Here is a 16,808-nt window from a genome sequence, read left to right as displayed (position 1 = left end):
ACAAGCCGAGATGTTCATGATATCACGATTGTTTCGTTTTTGCCAGCGGTGGAATGCTTTGGTTCGATTATAAGTAGACCCCCCCCCCTTCAGATTTTCAAAAATTTTAAAAAGGGTCGACCTACATTCGTGTAAATACGGTACTTCGAAATAACCTAACTTTGGGCTATAGTTGGGAAGCATAAAGCTTCAGCTGCCCTCTCCCCTATGAAATATACAGATTCCTATCTTTCACTATGCAACCCATCATGTATCTAAGAAGCACGAGTAGTATGGCCCAAACTGGAAATCGAACAGAGGCTTTTGTCGTGGCCCAGAAGTGCATTACCCGTTGTCCTGAACAAACCTTAATGAAATAAACAGGAAGCTCAATTTCGCCCTTTAACTAAGATTTAAAAAAAAGAAAAAAAAAGTATAATTGGTTCTGTGTTCTGCCAAAAGTTCTCCGTAAAATTCCGTTGCGACGTTGAATTTCTGAGTTTTTCGGGTAAATCCGGAACGCAAATTTTACCAGCAAGTGTTTTTTTTGAGCTTTTACAGCAGAGCTGTTAAGGGCTAGGTTCCCCAGGATCGTGTCCGTGTATGTTGACACAAACCTACCTGGACAGCTACCGCCATCTATAAGCGACAACGACAAGCACACAACCAGTATGGTTTTTGCCGTCGCTCGTAGATGGCGGCAACCTTTCCAGCTATAATAGAAGAATAGAGTTGGGCGCGTTGGTGGAAATTCATCGTAGGAAATAGCGCGAAAAACAGACGACGACGAAGAAGAAGCACATAGTCTATCGAGTACAGCTCCGCTGGTCTTCCTTCTTCACGAGAGTGGAAAGGCTGAAAGATTTTTTTGGATTTATTCGAAAATGCGGAATCCTATTTGTAGATTATTGAACCTCCCTGGCTATATTGCCCTTGAACATCGCAGAAAGCACAAGGCTTTCCAGCACTCTAGAAAAAAATGGTGAAACGATGCATCTTGGATGCGTTGGGGCCGTTTTATTTTCTATATATAGGTGCATAAGGCCGTGGACTGTGAAGGTCATGGATTATCCGTAGACATCTTGAGGTCTCCAAACACCTCTTCGGGCACTGAACGCTGCTCGACCGCCACCTCTGAAAATGCAGAATGGTAAAGGTGAGAAACCCAACAGCTCTTCTGGGACTGTACACAGTGCAGACAATTTAATGAAAGGTTCTAATGCCGAGACAGTCGAGCAACTTCATGATCAAAATGTGCCTGTGAAGCTGCTATTGCCGTGCACAACTACTGCTTACCTTCAACCTGTTCATCGTCGTCGGAACCTTCGTCGTCATCAATGTTGATTTCGTCTGGGTTGGTCGTTCTGCTTCGCTCCGCTAGGCTCTGCTCATCCTCCGTCGTACCACCCCTGAAATGTGAGGTTTGCACTGAAGCACAGGCACAATGGAAGGGCAGGAAAATGCGAGTCTCTCTAGCAGTAGCTTTCCGGCAGTACCTGACGAACAGGATGTCTTTTCCTGGCATCCTCGCGGGATCTCTCCTGGCTTCCTCGGCCAAAACTTTGGCCGCTGCTTCCAGCTGTTGCATGGAGTCCTTGGCAGGCTCTGCGGTGAAGTGTTAGGACATTGCAAGGTGTCAAAATGCAGGCGAGTTACTGCAGGTTTTACAAATGTATAATAGAACCGTCTCCTTAATGTCTGGCATATGTGCACAGATTTTGCTATAAATCAAAAGCCCAATATCGATTCTCTTCGCACTTCCTGTAGGGTTGAATGTGTTTCTATAGGAAACCTACCAAACAGTTACTGTGAAGACAGCGCCAACATCTCCATCGTTTTCCACTTGTTAAAGTTTCGTATCGATGAATTCACTTGCTCTACGCAAGGGGTTCTTGCAGCTATAAGTTAATGCTGGCTCTGCTAGGCCTTGAATGCATCCCGTTTGTGATGGCTTTGCTCAACCACACAAGCGGCTCAATACCCTGTCTTGCTAAGCATTCCACGAACGAGCGAAGCCGTCATAACTGCATTCCACAGAAGGCAGGTGGCAGAGCACGAGACAGCTCTTTGTGTCTTGTGCTCTGCTTGCACAGATTCCCAGTAAGGTTGTTGCATGTACAGAAAGACTACGCCCCCTCGATGCCTGCCGGCGGCGGCGGCGTAACAAAAATGGTTGATAAGATCGGTCTATGCACGTGGTCCTTGCACCATGCTATTTGTCAATACCATGTACTGACGATGCAGACAATGCTAATAATGTCTTCTGTCTTGTGGTCTCTACACGTCAAAAGAAAGAGTAGTCCTCTGACCTTCTGTGGCCCCGGTGGCGGCCACTTCCCTGGCGGTGGCACTGAGCATCTGGGCGGTCATGAAGTTGACCTGGGTGTTGTAGGTGGCCTGGACGCTACGCTTGATGCGCAACATCTCTCGCATTGTGTCCTCGTTTCCGTGGTGCACCTCAAAATCCTTCCACGTGTTCCAGAAGTCTGCCGTAACCTGCAGAAAGCAGTTGGTGGCACAGATTTGGGTCAGAAGAAAAAACAAGTGCAACTGATGAAAGGCAGAAATTTTAAGACTGCCACATTTCTGTCGTGCTGTTGCTTCGTTTTGAACCTTACTTACAAAGCAGAAAGCTGTAAAGTATAGTAGCACAGAAACTGCGGCATGACAGTTGCTAGAGAAACTATGCCTACACTTAAATATCCTCTTGCACGCATATGTATCAGTCGTTCATGGCCATAGTTCACTGCTGCTCAGTGTGGTGGCAGCAAATGAATATGTACCTATAAAAAAATTGACCGCATCTCCACGTGGTGAATGATGTTGATTGGGGCGAAGCTCTGGTGGTGCTTGTCTGCGTAGACGCTAAACCGCAGCATGCCGAGCCGTTTCGTTCATTTTCATCCATGTCAGAAAGAGAATGTGTGGTATGGAACGTGGTTATATACGCATTTGAGCATTTGACCGCAGCACCCTCTCGTCTATAAACGTTGAGCCAATGCATGCAAAGTTTAATGCGATTATAAACGCATTTGACCGGAGCGCCCTCTCCTGTATAGACGTTGAGCGGCTACCTGCAACGTTTCATCCATGACATTCCCAGCTCTTGAGTTACTACCACATCTCAGAGCCCCCTACTCGTCCCGCAGTCATGGCCGAGTGGTTAAGGCGATGGACTAGAATCCATTGAGGTCTCCCCGCACAAATTGAAATCCTGTCGACTGCGCAGAAATTTTTTTTTCATCATTTTTTTTTTTGTCTTTACATGCTTACGAGCACGAGCACCAGCAAGATCGATGTGAGCACGGACGCCAGACGGACAAGGCTAAACCCTAAGGAGCTTCGCCCCTAAAAAAAATCGGAAAGCAGCGTAGCCAGAAAGCCTGGGGTCGAAAAACGGGAGGGATATTGCAGTAGGCTCACAATAATTCAAACACAGACATTTCATACTTCTGGTTAATTTCAACGAAGTAAAAAATTTGGGTTGTCCCGCTGTTTTTAATGTGTTTATAAACCGCTTAATTTGAACGGCGTTTTCGTGTAATTCATACTTTTTGTACTTGCGGCTCCGTTGAGCACGCTTCTTTCCGAGCATCGGTGCACTGCAGAGAAGCAACACCCGTGGAAGCGAGCTCTGCAGGTGTTTTCTCCGCAGTGCATCGGTGCTCGGTAAGAAACGCACTCAACGGGGCTAGAGTACTGGACACATGAGCAACATAAATGGGTGCCACGCGGCAGTGTCCATAGCAACTTGCACGGACGCTGTGACGACACGATGGCATGGCACAGGTTCACTTAACAGCGTTCACGCAAGTTGCTATGGAAACTGCCGCACGGCGCCCATTTTCATAGCCCATGTGTCTCCTGCTTAATAGTCCACAACAGACAACTTTTCTGCTGGGTGAACAAACCTAATTTCATTTTGAGGCATCATGTGCTGTCTAAACAGCCCAAGATAAACAACAATTTTGAGGGATGAATAAACTTATGTCGTAAATTTCACCGATGTTTCACAAGTGGCATACCTGCTTATGATTAGTAGGTCTGTGTAGTGGAAATCATGAAATATCTGTTTTGTCCTGTAGTCATCCATATAGCAAATCTTAATTTATCTTGCAACATATTTAGACGAATTTGTGACAATTCAAATTTTCAATAATGAAAACAAAACTCTTGGCTCCGTGGAATTCAAATGAATAAGAGCCTACCATAAATCCTGAATTCCAAAGGAATTTATGAGCACAATGAGTCGTCACTGTTGACACTCCCATTTCTGCACTGCCTATAGTGGCTGTTTGACTTCGTCGCTCGTGAATCGAGGCAAAAAAAATTGTGTGCCGGGCTTCCTTCTCTAAAACTAGGCAAATCATGTTTAGGAGCCCAAATGCACGCTAATAGCACTATATAAACTAGGCCTTGCGAGCTCTCTGCAAGTCCGCGAGGTGTCTCGAGGGCGGGGTGTAGCCGCTGCCACTCACTCTGGGGTCGCATATCTGGCTGCAGTGCGCGTAGATGGCCCTGGCACGGTCGATCTCGCCCAGCTTCCGCTCCAGGTCGGCGAAGCGCACACACATCTGCCGAGCTTGGTTGTCCGGCAACACCTCAATGGCCCGCTCGTAGATCTCTCGAGTGTGCGTCAGCCCGTAGATCTCCGCCGCCTTCAGGATGTACACGTTGAACATCTGTGCAGGAGGAACCCCGCAGTAGTACACAGAGAAAACCGGGGAAACAGTAAGGACTCTGCACAGGTAGTCCCAGTACTGGATGGTCCCAGTACGGGACCATCCAGTCCCGTACTGGCCCTAAACGGAACTCGATCGGACCCGTGTGGAGACAATTTGCGTATGTTTAAAAGTGTGTGTGAGTGGATACAAGTGTAGCATACATTCTGTGCTACTTAAAATATTGCTTCTTTTAAGACACTGGAGGACACTAGGCACGGTAGAAGTCTGAATGGCTATAGTGTGAATGTTTGGAGATTGGTTCTTCGGTTGGCCGCACATACCTTCCTTGCTCGAAGCAATCTGGTGCGAGGGGACAGCGGTAGCTAGCTTAAGAACTACGAAAAACTTTTTTTACGTACCTGGATAAGACACATATGTACGTAACAAAATAAACTGTCCCCGAAAAAAAGGTTCCGTAATATTTATGTTGAGATAGTTTGAGTTAAGAGCGATTCCAAATGTTTTTAAATAGAAGAATGTTTTGGAATGCTCAGGTGAGTCTTGCAGCATAAATATTTTGCCTAATTCTTTTTTTGTTCTTGTTGAGCAGGTTTTAAAAGATAAATATTTTGGGAGTTTAATCTCCCTTACACACGTTTGGACACACTACCCAAATCAACCGACTGCAGATGGCACGGATAGAGTTGGTCGGTGAAATGGTGTCTGCACCGCACCTGGAACTGTTCTTCGGGCAGCACTGCCTTGCAACCACGGTCGTAGATGGCCATGGCATGCCTGGCCAGGCCGTGTTCTTCCTCCAGCTTGGCATACAGCAGGTACAGGGCTGCAGAGGATTCAGAGGTCGCAATGTAGCTTTTTACCAATCGTGCTAATTTAGCAGTACCTTTAGCTTGCAATTTTCTGCAATGCACCAGAAAACAGGGACTTTAGGTGCAGTTCACTAAAAAAAGTATGGAACTTTCATCGTGACTTTTGCACCCAGCGGTGCGAACGGCAAGAGCAACGCTGAGAGTAGTAATGACTGTAGCATAGTTTGTTGCGGGTTAAGAAATAAAGAAGCAGTCTCTCCCAAGAAAGCCTCCTCGCCACTTTAAGAACTATGAAGGCTTCTGTGTGCGAATTTCGACACAAAAAAACGTTGACAGCGAGGATACACATAATTGCTTTTGTTTGCATGGTGGACAACCTTTTCGACTAAGTTTTTACTCCTGCATTCTTTAGTTTGCAACAAACTATACACAGTATCTGTCCCAGTGTTCTTCACTTTTTCTCCTTTCACTCTCTACGAGAAAGCTGCCTTACGCTATGTGAAACTGCATAATTGTGGACATTTTCACTGCCAGCTGTCACAAAGCCATGGCAATATCATACTCCTTTAATTAAACAAGGAGAGGAAAAAGAGCTGCAAAAGCCTGGTTAACTTACACTTTGCAAACTTGGCTGGGCAGCTCTCCAGACACTGCTCAAAAAGGTCACGAGCTCTTTCCAGCTTGGTACCACCCTGGAACATTTCAAAGATCCTCGGTCAATGCTCCGAAGCTCTTCTTGCCTTTGAAATGTTTTTCACTCACGTAACGCTTGAGGAACTTTGTGAGGTAGGTGTTCCAAATGTCGTACACGTTTGGCCACTTGAAGAGGGCAACGCCCTTCTCGTAGGCCTGTATGGAAGGATGCAAATTAGGGGGCAAAGTCCAAAATTCATTTTTCGGTCTTACTTTGAAGGCTTCTTCGAAGTAGTTGTTCTCTTCCAAGAAAAGTCCATAATTGATGATGATCTGCGGAGTGGCGATCTTTAGGTCGATGATGCGGTCGTAAACTGCCTTTGTTGACTGGGTGCGAAAGAGAAGTACGAGTTAGTAGTGTTTGACCATTGATAGCACAGTTGGTACTACTGTTTTAGTAGTACAAGCAGTACTATTGATAGACCAATGGAGTCTTTCTGGCTTATGCGCAGCTGGTAAAGAAACTCCATTAAAATAAAGTGAAATTCTTTCCAGCACTGATAAGATTTCTTTATTTCATTATTTTTCGTTTCCCAAACCAGACAGATTTCTGTCAAAAATGTTTACTTTCAAGCGCTGATAAGCTACAACAAACCATTCATAAAGCAATAGGAACCTACTATTAATTGTCAACAATAAATAGCACATCACATTTGATTTCAATTTTATAGTTTCCTAGCAGCATTTCACTAAATTCTATTAGTTTTAGTTATCTTCTTAAACTTATGCTTGTCATTGAGCAACTGTTCTTTGATAAAGGATTTTATAGCACGCTGCTGGTAGTACAGTCGAATCTCGTTAATTCAAACTCGAGGGGGACGGAAAATTTGTTTGAATAAAGCAAAGTTTGAATTACCGAGAGTTTTCTCCCATAGAGACGCATAGGATGGGACCTGCGTGTTAGTTCGAATTATCCGCAAGTTTGAATTAAGAGTGTTTGAACTAACGAGATTAAACCGTGCTACCAATGGCTTAAATAAACCGGTCAGAAATGCTTATAAACTATCAACAGTGCTAGTAACCGGCTCACTGATAGTCTGGCACCATAAGAGTACCGCCGTCGTGACAACCATCTTGCAAGATAGCTAGGAACTGACCTTGAATGTGCCAAAGCTTTCTTCTAGATCCGCGTACAGCGACCAGACCTTGAGAGACTTGTACACTCGGAACTGAACCGGCTCGTTCTGTCGGTCGAGAAAACGAAACGTGAAGCACCGAACAAATCCAAGCCGCAATGAGAGAGAGCGAACACGGTCGAGGAACATTTCATACGCACCTGGTCGTGATAGGCCACTTTCCTGGAAGGCATGGCTGTAGCTCTCTGCATGAGCTTCAGGGCCCCTTCGTGGTTTCTGTAGGAAACAAAATGTGAAGCAGTCGTGAAACGATAGTTTTCCACTTTGTGCCTCCAATCTATGGTTTATGCTTCCGGTTTCCCAATTCGTTCTCCGGCGTTCTTGTCGGCTAATACGGCGATCTCACGGGCGGAAATAAGACTTCTGGAACTCGCCGTGCCCCGTGTTGTGAGTGACTATGAAATAAGCTGGACTCCTTAAAACTTTCCGAAAAGTATCCCCGTGGGTTTCCATAGCTCAAAAACTTTTTCTCGGCTGTCTCTGCACGTAAGTAAAGTGCTTTCCCAGTTTAAGCCATATGTCGGCAGATATGAACCACCTGTTGACGCACGACTAAGAACCAAACGCTTGCTACGGCCATTGACAGAGCGAGAACGGCAGGGAGGAGCTTCAGTTGTCCCGCCTCCAGCACGAGCTTCCTACCTTAGATGATGCTTCGTCGTCTCATGCCCCCCTGGCGCGCGCGCACGCTGCAAAGCACGGTGGAAGGCACGGAGTGCATGCTGAAGGCCAAGCTTCCGAGAGACATTCACCACCGCTCTCGCTCTGTCAGGGACTATATAGTATGAGCATTACTGCTTACTAGGTCTGTGGGCTTCCGACACGCTCTAATGCGTCGATGCCGAGACCGAGATCAAAGAGTTTGAAAATCCCCAAGCTAGACAAAGCGGAACATGAGAGAAGCAGACTTACTCGTGCCTCAGCTCCATTTCGGACCACTCGCACCAAACGTGAGCGAGGTCCTCGACTTTTGTGAAGGGGACTTGGGTTGCCTTCTCGAAGATGATACGGGCCTGAAAAGGGAAAGCCGGGTCAGGGGAAGCCGGTTGCCTTTCCACGTCGAAACGCGACCGACGGCGAAGGGGCGGCAACTCACGTCTTCAATTTGGTCGTTTTCCTCGTAGAACTTTGCAAAGGACACCCAGAGAATGTTGAGCTTGCCCGTGGCCAGCTTGGGGTCTATAGTCTGCACGGCTTCCGTGAAGGTGTTTATTATCTGTAGGAAACGAAGGAAACCAATGCTGCAGGGGACTACAATCAGTGCTATTCATTACTACATACAGGTTTTATAAATCATTGACTAATATGCAATCTTGTTGTAGCACTACCTAAGAGCCCACATAATGTATATACAATTGTGCTACGTTTGAAAAGATGAATGGATGCTTCTCAGCATTATCAGCGGTTCATGCATGTCTGTCATGAAGACAAAGTTTAGGTTGTTGCATATATTACATCAAAAAGATGACTCTTGAAACCTTCGTTTAAACTCTTTTTAGCACCTAAGCTCTGGTTTATCGCGTGACTATCGAGTTCAGCCTCACCTCTCGTGGCTTCCCTTCAAACAGCTTCACTCGTTTCAGCCATTCGTGGACATTGTGGGGGTTTTGTCTGAGTAGGACACTGTAAAGTGTGGAAACATGGTCAGGGTGCAGCCGAACAAGCAGCACTTTCTGCCAGCTTTGAACGATTTTTCCAACAAAGCACTTTCTGGATTTCTGTAGAAGAAAACAGCCTGCCATAATGACCACAGACCTCGGGAAAAGGTCAAGGCCAACTCCAGATGTCACTAAAGTATGCACCAAAGCTAACATCCATACTCGACAAATTTCTCTATCTGTAAAAGTAGCTGCATCAAAGGGATTTGGTTTTGCACAGAAAAATAATTTCTTTAAAAAAAAGCAGCAAATTACAATAAAACCAGTTTAAACACTCAAGACAGAGTTGGAAGTTAAAGTCAGTAACATAAAAGAGGCCTTGCACACAACGATATGCCATGCATTTGATACCTGATGCACCTTCAAAGCCCACCTGTTCAGCAGCAGAGGTCTCCTATCCATGAGGTCTTCAAACCTTGCAAGCCGTATCTCTAGGTCCAAGTCATCTGTAGGAATTAGAGCCATCCAGTGAATGGTATGTATCACAGATGACTAAATGCAGAGCAGTCCATAAAATGACTAAAACACTCACTTTCTTCGCTCGGTCTTGCTGCACTCGCCTCTTCCATCTTTGCACACAGCACGCTCTCTTCAAATTGGGCATAGGCGTCGAAAACCTGACACGAACGGGCACAAATGTGAGCGGCAAAATATTTTAAGGTGTAAAATTCAGAAAACTGATAAGTTACCAAATATTTTATGTTAATAATACAGCAAGCTATAGTGGAAAGAACATAACTCAGTGTTGTGTACATTAATTATAAAAAGTATATAAATACAATGAGAAAAAAAAAAACAATCCTAATGCCTCAAGCTTGAAACTGTGGTACAAACAAAGTTTAGTGTTTGTCACCCTTTTATTCAACATTCTTTGACCCGAGAAGTCCTATCTTTACTAACTCGACCGTGTACTCTCCGTTAAATCAACGTCTACCAAAAGGTCCAGTATATATTACGGAGGTCTTGTAAAGGTCAGTAATGTTAGGGGCATGAATGTGCAAGCCATTAATAAAGATGTAAACTTGAGCAATTTGAGCACAACATAGGCAAAATCTTGAAACGAGGGGGTGCAAGAGGACTCGGACTCACTTGCGTGAAATCTCTAACAGTCAGAACAGTCTGGATGGCTTCTTCGTAGATGTCCCTCGCCTGCGTAAAGAATTGTACCATACTAAATGTAAGGAGTCTTTCTTTGTTAGCAGAAAACGAAAAAAGAGCTGGAAATGGAAACAAACGTCATCGTTGCTACAATTACTAAGTGAAACTGACCCTCTCAAAGAGAGCGGCACGGATGTAGTAGTCGGCCAGGGAGTTCCAGAGCTGACCGATCTGGTCAGTGTAGCGGCGCAGCCCGCCCCTGATGATGGCATCCACTTTGAGGGAGTGAACCTTCTCCGGGTTCTTGGAGATGAGCTCGCACAACTCGTTCCACAGCTGCAACAAAAAAAAAAAATGTAGAGCCCCTCCACTTCACATGAAGATGGAGGACCAGCAAAGCTGTTATTTTTACGACGTCTAGAACGATGCCTAGAGGGCAACGTCTAGGATGACCTCAAGGACGACACCTAGGACCCCAGGGACGACCTCAAGGACATCTAGAACGACCTCAAAGGCGACGTTTAAGACGACCTCAAGGATGACTTCCAGGACGATGCCTAGAAAAAATCAGCCTTTCCACTGTGGCGAAAACCAGAGTGGAAAGGCTGGAAAAGTTGCTGCCATCTATGAGTATGGGGTTTTCGAGATGTTGAAAGATGCGTATGGTAGTTGTGTCCAACCCCTTCGTCACGGACAAAAAAGAATGCGAGACGATGAAGCAAATGGCAGCAATTTTGTGAGAAAACTTACAATGTTTGCTTCATTCTGGCATTTCCTACAGTCAGTGTGACGTTGCCCTGCTACGAGTCGGCAAGGCAACGAAGCAGTGCGAAAAGTGCTACATCATGGCGCCCACCGATCTTCTGTGCGGGTCTTATCCCCGACTATAAACCAATTCAATTCAACGAATGTGCCACGACCTTGTGCTTTTAGCCTACAAGTATGTGTTCGTGTCACAAATCTCGTCTATGATTTGGGTTCCTGGGAAAAACGGTTAAAGCTCTGTATGAAGCTCAACTTCCGAAGTATATTATCATGCTTCCAACAGACCTGGTGCTTTGATTTCCCTTCCTTGGACACAAAGTCTTCCTTGTTCACGATGTCGGCGAGTCTGACTGCGGCGTCGTCTAGCCTGCCGATGCGCTTGAGGTACTCCACGAATTCCTCGGCGTTCTCAGGGCAAAGCTGCACAAACAAAACACAAACACGCAAACACTCTAGATCATGGATGGCCAGAGTGACATGGGGTCAGAGCCGCAGACAAAAGTTCAGAGAGCTGCAGGAAAAAAAAAGGGGGGGGGGGGGGGGGGGGACTACTTTTAACAAGAAACGATCTGAAGGTAACAGTCCTTTCCAAATCGGACAAGTATAATTGTCGACGACAACAAACAACACCAAGCAGCAGAACATTTCTTCAACCGCTAAGCAAAAATGAATGCATGGTTCGCTAGCCAGCCACTGAACCTGACGCCCACTATGTGTATACAGTTCAAAATTCTTTTTAGAACAACAAAGGAAACAGGACCACTGCACACATCTATGTGTCAAAAAGAAGTCCAGCTGTATGCATGTAGGGCCTCCGTCCTAGTATAAGACTACCAAGACTGTGAGCTTTTTTTCTTTTTCTTTATTATTTCTACAATTCTTTTTTTTTTTTTTCTGGGGACACAGGAGGGGAAGGGGGGCACATTTACCAGGGAGCCGCGGGCCGCACTTGAACCAGCGAAAAGCAGCGTGCGGATCGCGAACCACAGTTGGGCCACCCCTGCTCTAGATCGTCGCATTTCTATGTCTCAAGTCTGGCATAATGAAGACACCCCGTCGAATTTTAGAAACGAGGCTATACAATTCCGATTTGCATTGCGCTTTACGGTGAGCATAAGGTGTGCGTGCAAATGTGGTTTCCTACATCCGAGCTTGAGGTACAAGCTTTAAAGTTTGCAGTCTCCATGCAAGACTACAGCATTTTGAAAAGCCACTCTTTTTAGATAAAACTAGTCCCTGACAGCTAAAGAAATGCAGGACATGGTGAGTTTGAACATCTTATCACCACTCCAGTCATTGAGTTTGCAACAATAGCTGATAAGAATGCCAGGGAACAAATCATGAAGCAAAGAATGTAAACATAATAGTAAGCCCCCAGCCTGCATTTCTTAAAGGGATACTGAACTGAAAATTGGATTATGCCTCTCACGTTCAGAAATTAGTTAAACATGATCAATGAAATCTGCTAATGACAATTGCGTGTTTGTAGTTTGATCGGATGGCTATATTTTTACAGCGACAGCTGTTATGGCCCATTCCACGGTTCCATGACAACGCGAGCACAAACACCGTCAGTTTTCCCGGAATATTTAGTGGAAAAATTTACGTAACGTGACCAATGCCTCAATTCAGTTTCCCCGCTAAATTTGGGGGGAAAATTAAAGTCACGTGACCTGACGTCATGGGACCTACAGACAAATTCAGGTTCCCCGCTACATTTAGCATTAAATTGACGTCACGTGACCTATGCACCAATTCAGTTTCCTTGCTAAATTTGGCGGAAGAACACATCGCAACCTTAAAATCATTTATTCATCAACAACATATTGAAGCTAAATTAACGCAACATCAATTCAATATCAGATCACCATATGACGCACGACCGGTGCAATGTCAATCAATTGTCATATCATCGAATAAGCAGCACAACTGTCAGTGTTTAATCGCATCCTCGTCATGCTACCGTCGCACAATTTTTTGTTCCAAGCTTCCGATACCAGCGAGCGCTCGAAGAGTAGCCATTGGACAGCATGTTGCGTTCTGGGAGATCCGATGCCTCCAGCACGTTTGTGACATTATGCTTTCCTTCAGGGTCAAGCCTACAGGACATTGGCATGGTTGTGAGCTTCGCCACTTGGTGGCGTCAACATGTTACAACCTGGCAGTTCGAGATGCCCGCCCCCCACTTCCCGTAGGAGTTGAATAGGCAAAAGAGAGAAGAGAAATCCTATTCGGCCAAGTTCGACAGGGCTCGCATGCGCGCAACTTGTCGCCATACATCCGCGGAGCGGCGCTGCATTATGGGCAGTTAGGTGCAAACTTGGGAAGTAATCCGTTACAAGTAATGGATTACTTGTAATCTGTTATTTTTTCAAGTTGTTTTGTAACTGCCACATTACTTTTTTTTGGAAGTAATTTGTAATGTAACTTCGTTACAAAATATTGGTAACGGATTACTTTAATTACTCATTACTTTTTAAAAATATGAGCATAATACAGTAGCTGGAGCAACACGAGCAGAACATTCAGCAGCATAGAGAGAGCAGAATAAACAATATAGAAAACATCAGGAAGGGGAAAATAGCCAAAGAGAAAACAATTTTTTGTGTCTCTATGGCATGACCAGAATGTGGTTGACATTTGAACAATAAATAGATGCTAGAATTTTGTTGCAGTACCCCTTTCAGCTGTCAGTGCCAATTATTGAGCTAAGGTGCTAGAAGTAGTTTTCACGCTAGCCATAACTTGATCCAATTTCAGCTACAACCGAGGCTGCATTTTTGGATTGATAATAGATTTGCATTCCTCAATGAAAACTTCCGAACAAGCAGGTCGTCTTTACTTTACCTTGAGATACCGCCGGTACACACGAAGAGCAGTCTCTGGTATGTCGTGCATGTTGACGAATTCCAGGTACAGGGGCCAGATGCGGTGGTGCTGAGTGATGGGCAACGCTCGCAGAGCTCTGTCAAAGACTCGCCGGGTGCGAGTGATCTTTTGCTGTTGCGTGAGGAACTTGCAGTAGTCCATCCAGATCCGTGGCATCTATTCAGACCCAATACACTATGTCAGCCCACACAAAGAAGCCCTTTCTAAGTCTTGCTTAAGACGGGGCAACTTTTCCAGCAATTTCGGTGTTACTGGCGAGTTGTCACCCAGCTTTCTTTAGATCCTGGCGCTGCAACGTGAAATGCTCGGATCACGTCCGGCTCGAGTTTTGAAGGGGGGGGGGGGACAGATGAGCAATTCTGACAACTTGGAGATATTTGAAGAGGCAGCAGGCAATCAGAGACGCAATCTTTTTAAGTGACACCCTTGTGGCGGTGATGACGACAACTAAAGACTTAATTCTCATTTAAAATGGATCGTTTTTGGGAATGAATTGTTTCAGAAAGATGAGTTAATATTCTCAATGCCATTTAAAGATAGAAGAACATGCTTATAGCACGTAACTGTGAGTCTAAATAGTGCAAGGAAATTCAAATTTAATGATGATGGTGGCAAATCATAGCAACTCGGTTGCTGCGTGAGTTGCTGGGAGAAATTTCTCCGTCTGAAGCAGGCTTAAACTTCCTCATCTACAAAACAATCAAGGATGCAAGGCATTATTACACACATATTTACATTCATGTCCATGCACACATGCTTGTCATGAATGCAAGGCACATTCATACACACCTACTAGTTATGAATACAAAGCACATTCGTACACACCTCTCATCATGGATGCAAAGAACATTCATGCACAAACATACTTATTTTTATAAATAGAGTGCCTAGAGTTTCGTCCAGACGGGACGATAGCAGGCCTAGCAGAGTTCCGTCCAGATAAAAAGATAGCAGGTGCAGTAGAGGTGGCATTGTAGCTGTAGAGTAGCTCAGTGGAAAGGTGTCCACTTCACACGGAGTGGACCCAGGTTCGATCCAGAGAGTGGGCATACTGTTTTATTTTTTATCAAACATTTGGCGATATTTACACATTTCTTTTTTACGATTATTACTGAAAAAGAAAAAAAAGAAAGTCGCTTACAACCCCCTGTAACACCGAATTAGAGCACAGCTCTTGAGGAGGAGGAGGGAAGGGTACTGAGGGGAGCGTATACCCCTCCTCACCTCCTCATCCTGTGTGCTACTCCTCTCTCCGAGCGGCATTGGCGTAAGCGTGACGTCACGTGACCCTTGTGACCTCACGGGGGTCACGTGGCGTCGCCGGGGTCATGTGATGTCATCGTGATGACGTCATCGCCATCGTTATTGATGACGTCATAAGCGATGTCATCACGATAACGTCACTGATGACATCATCAGTGACGTCACCAGTGACGTCACTGATGATGTCATCGCATTTTGGTGGTGTCATCGCATTTTGGGACGCATGACGTCACTGATGGTGTCATCGCATTTTGGGACGCATGACGTCACCAGTGACGTCATGCGTCCCAAAATGCACCGCGCGGTTAAACCAACGCCGACGGTGACGCTGCTCAAGCCGGAAACGGGCGCCTGAGAGCTGCACTCTAAAAACAAATGTTGTGGACAAAACGCCACTGAACTAGATGGAATCGGACTCCCTTTTCAGGGGTGCAATTGGGGACAGCGGGATTTGGGCCACCGGCGGGCCGCCGCAAAGTAGCGTGTACGGGGGGGCGAAGTGGGTCAATACTCTTGTAATAAGTGACCGCAGGCTATCGCCAGGAAAGCGGCGTGAATGCAGGTGGGGTGGGGGGGGGGGGGGGGGGGGGGGGTGTAACACGCTCCCGTGATACACGCGATGTTTGAAACTGCCGGCAATTTTGCGGTGACTATTGGTTCTGTCTGGAAAAAACTCTAGTGGTGACTATGGTTTCGTCTGGTCGGAACCCTGCTGCAGCCTTTTATGACTGCTAGGCAAATTCATACACACATATGTGTTGTAATGGATGCGGAGCACATTCATACACGCATATTTCCTGATTAGGCCGTAACATGCTGTCAACAAGATGACCTGCGCGTACTGTGTTCCACGTGCATCGTGAGCGTCATGGCCTGTGCAACATGTTCGGACGTACAACCAGGATAACAATGAACTTACTTTGTGCATGAACACCAGTGACCTCTCGAATGCGCTGTTGACATCTTCGTACTCGGGATCAGTAATGCAGAGATCCCTGACTTGCTGTCGACGTAGCTTTAGGTAGCTGTACCAGAGCTTGTAACTATTCGAGAGAGAGAAAAACAAAAACACGTCAACATCTCAAGTGTCTCGAGTTTACGCTACGAGCAAGAATGTACAGAGCGAGACATGGCTAGCAGGAAAAAACAACTGCCCGTTTCCCAAATTGTTATTCCGTCGCTAGAAGATCAAATAGAAGGGATTTAAAATAAGTCGAACCTTCCGGGAAGCTCCTTCAGTGCTCGCTCGCAGATCAAGTTGATGACATCTTTCGACTTGTCCTTCTTGAAGTCGATGTATCTCATCCAGTGCTTGACGGAGAAGGGATTTCTAATGATTTCTTCTTCGTACGGCAGGTCATCTTCCTCCTGAAGAGAGTGGCGGTATAGAGTTTGAAATCGGCGTCAAAAGCGTCTTAAAAACGTTTGTATGACTCGATCGGCGACATGCATACTGTTCATGAATGTAGCACGGCAAGAGCGGAATGAGCTTACGAATCGTATGTCCAGTGTACTCTTCATATTTTGACGCGTTACTCGAGGGGTGAGAGGTTACCGCTGTGTTCCGGGAGAGCGTTTGGGCTACGATGTTTCCGACATAAAGATCTCTTCGCAGCGATTTACGTGCGTCTTTCTCGCGAATTTTCAAAACCCATTGTAAGCAGACGGACTCAGACCTGCCTCAGAATTTCGCCAAAGTTGGGAAAAAGCCTTGAAAAAGAAAAAGACAAACGTTTATACCTAAGAATAATTAATAATTTAAAAAAATCGTAAAAAAATATTATTAATAAATAATAATTTGCTATAATAAATAATAAGACTATAAATCTTTTG

At 45.4% G+C, this 16,808-nt stretch overlaps 1 protein-coding gene across 1 annotated transcript; it reads right to left on the bottom strand.

Annotated features, from left to right (window-relative positions):
- Positions 1 to 976: 976 nt before the first annotated feature.
- LOC8041873 (pre-mRNA-splicing factor syf1 homolog) lies at positions 977 to 16,652 on the bottom strand. Its single transcript, XM_002415046.5, has 23 exons — positions 16,470 to 16,652; positions 16,195 to 16,343; positions 15,895 to 16,018; positions 13,671 to 13,868; positions 11,109 to 11,243; positions 10,230 to 10,394; positions 10,050 to 10,109; positions 9,493 to 9,577; positions 9,334 to 9,406; positions 8,847 to 8,925; positions 8,399 to 8,518; positions 8,215 to 8,315; positions 7,443 to 7,518; positions 7,264 to 7,350; positions 6,380 to 6,493; positions 6,236 to 6,322; positions 6,090 to 6,165; positions 5,378 to 5,487; positions 4,458 to 4,661; positions 2,289 to 2,475; positions 1,476 to 1,584; positions 1,276 to 1,388; positions 977 to 1,113 (listed from the first exon to the last, which is right to left on the bottom strand). Exons 1-23 carry the CDS (start codon positions 16,494 to 16,496, stop codon positions 1,040 to 1,042), a joined length of 2,553 nt encoding a protein of 850 aa, XP_002415091.2. The 5' UTR covers positions 16,497 to 16,652; the 3' UTR covers positions 977 to 1,039.
- Positions 16,653 to 16,808: the final 156 nt, after the last annotated feature.

The sequence above is a fragment of the Ixodes scapularis genome, unplaced genomic scaffold (assembly GCF_016920785.2).
Source record: "Ixodes scapularis isolate PalLabHiFi unplaced genomic scaffold, ASM1692078v2 PGA_scaffold3__209_contigs__length_174095766, whole genome shotgun sequence".
NCBI classification, from domain to species: Eukaryota; Metazoa; Arthropoda; class Arachnida; order Ixodida; family Ixodidae; genus Ixodes; species Ixodes scapularis.
This window is presented reverse-complemented; position numbering and strand designations above follow the sequence as displayed.

Excerpts from the sequence above, each read along its gene's own strand:
- LOC8041873 (XM_002415046.5), bottom strand. The coding sequence starts at position 16,496 with ATGAAGAGTACACTGGACATACGATTC. Across the intron at positions 13,869-15,894 it reads CACTGGTGTTCATGCACAAA|ATGCCACGGATCTGGATGGA; the intron begins GTAAGTTCATTG and ends GGGTCTGAATAG. Across the intron at positions 2,476-4,457 it reads GCCAGATATGCGACCCCAGA|GTTACGGCAGACTTCTGGAA; the intron begins GTGAGTGGCAGC and ends TGCTTTCTGCAG.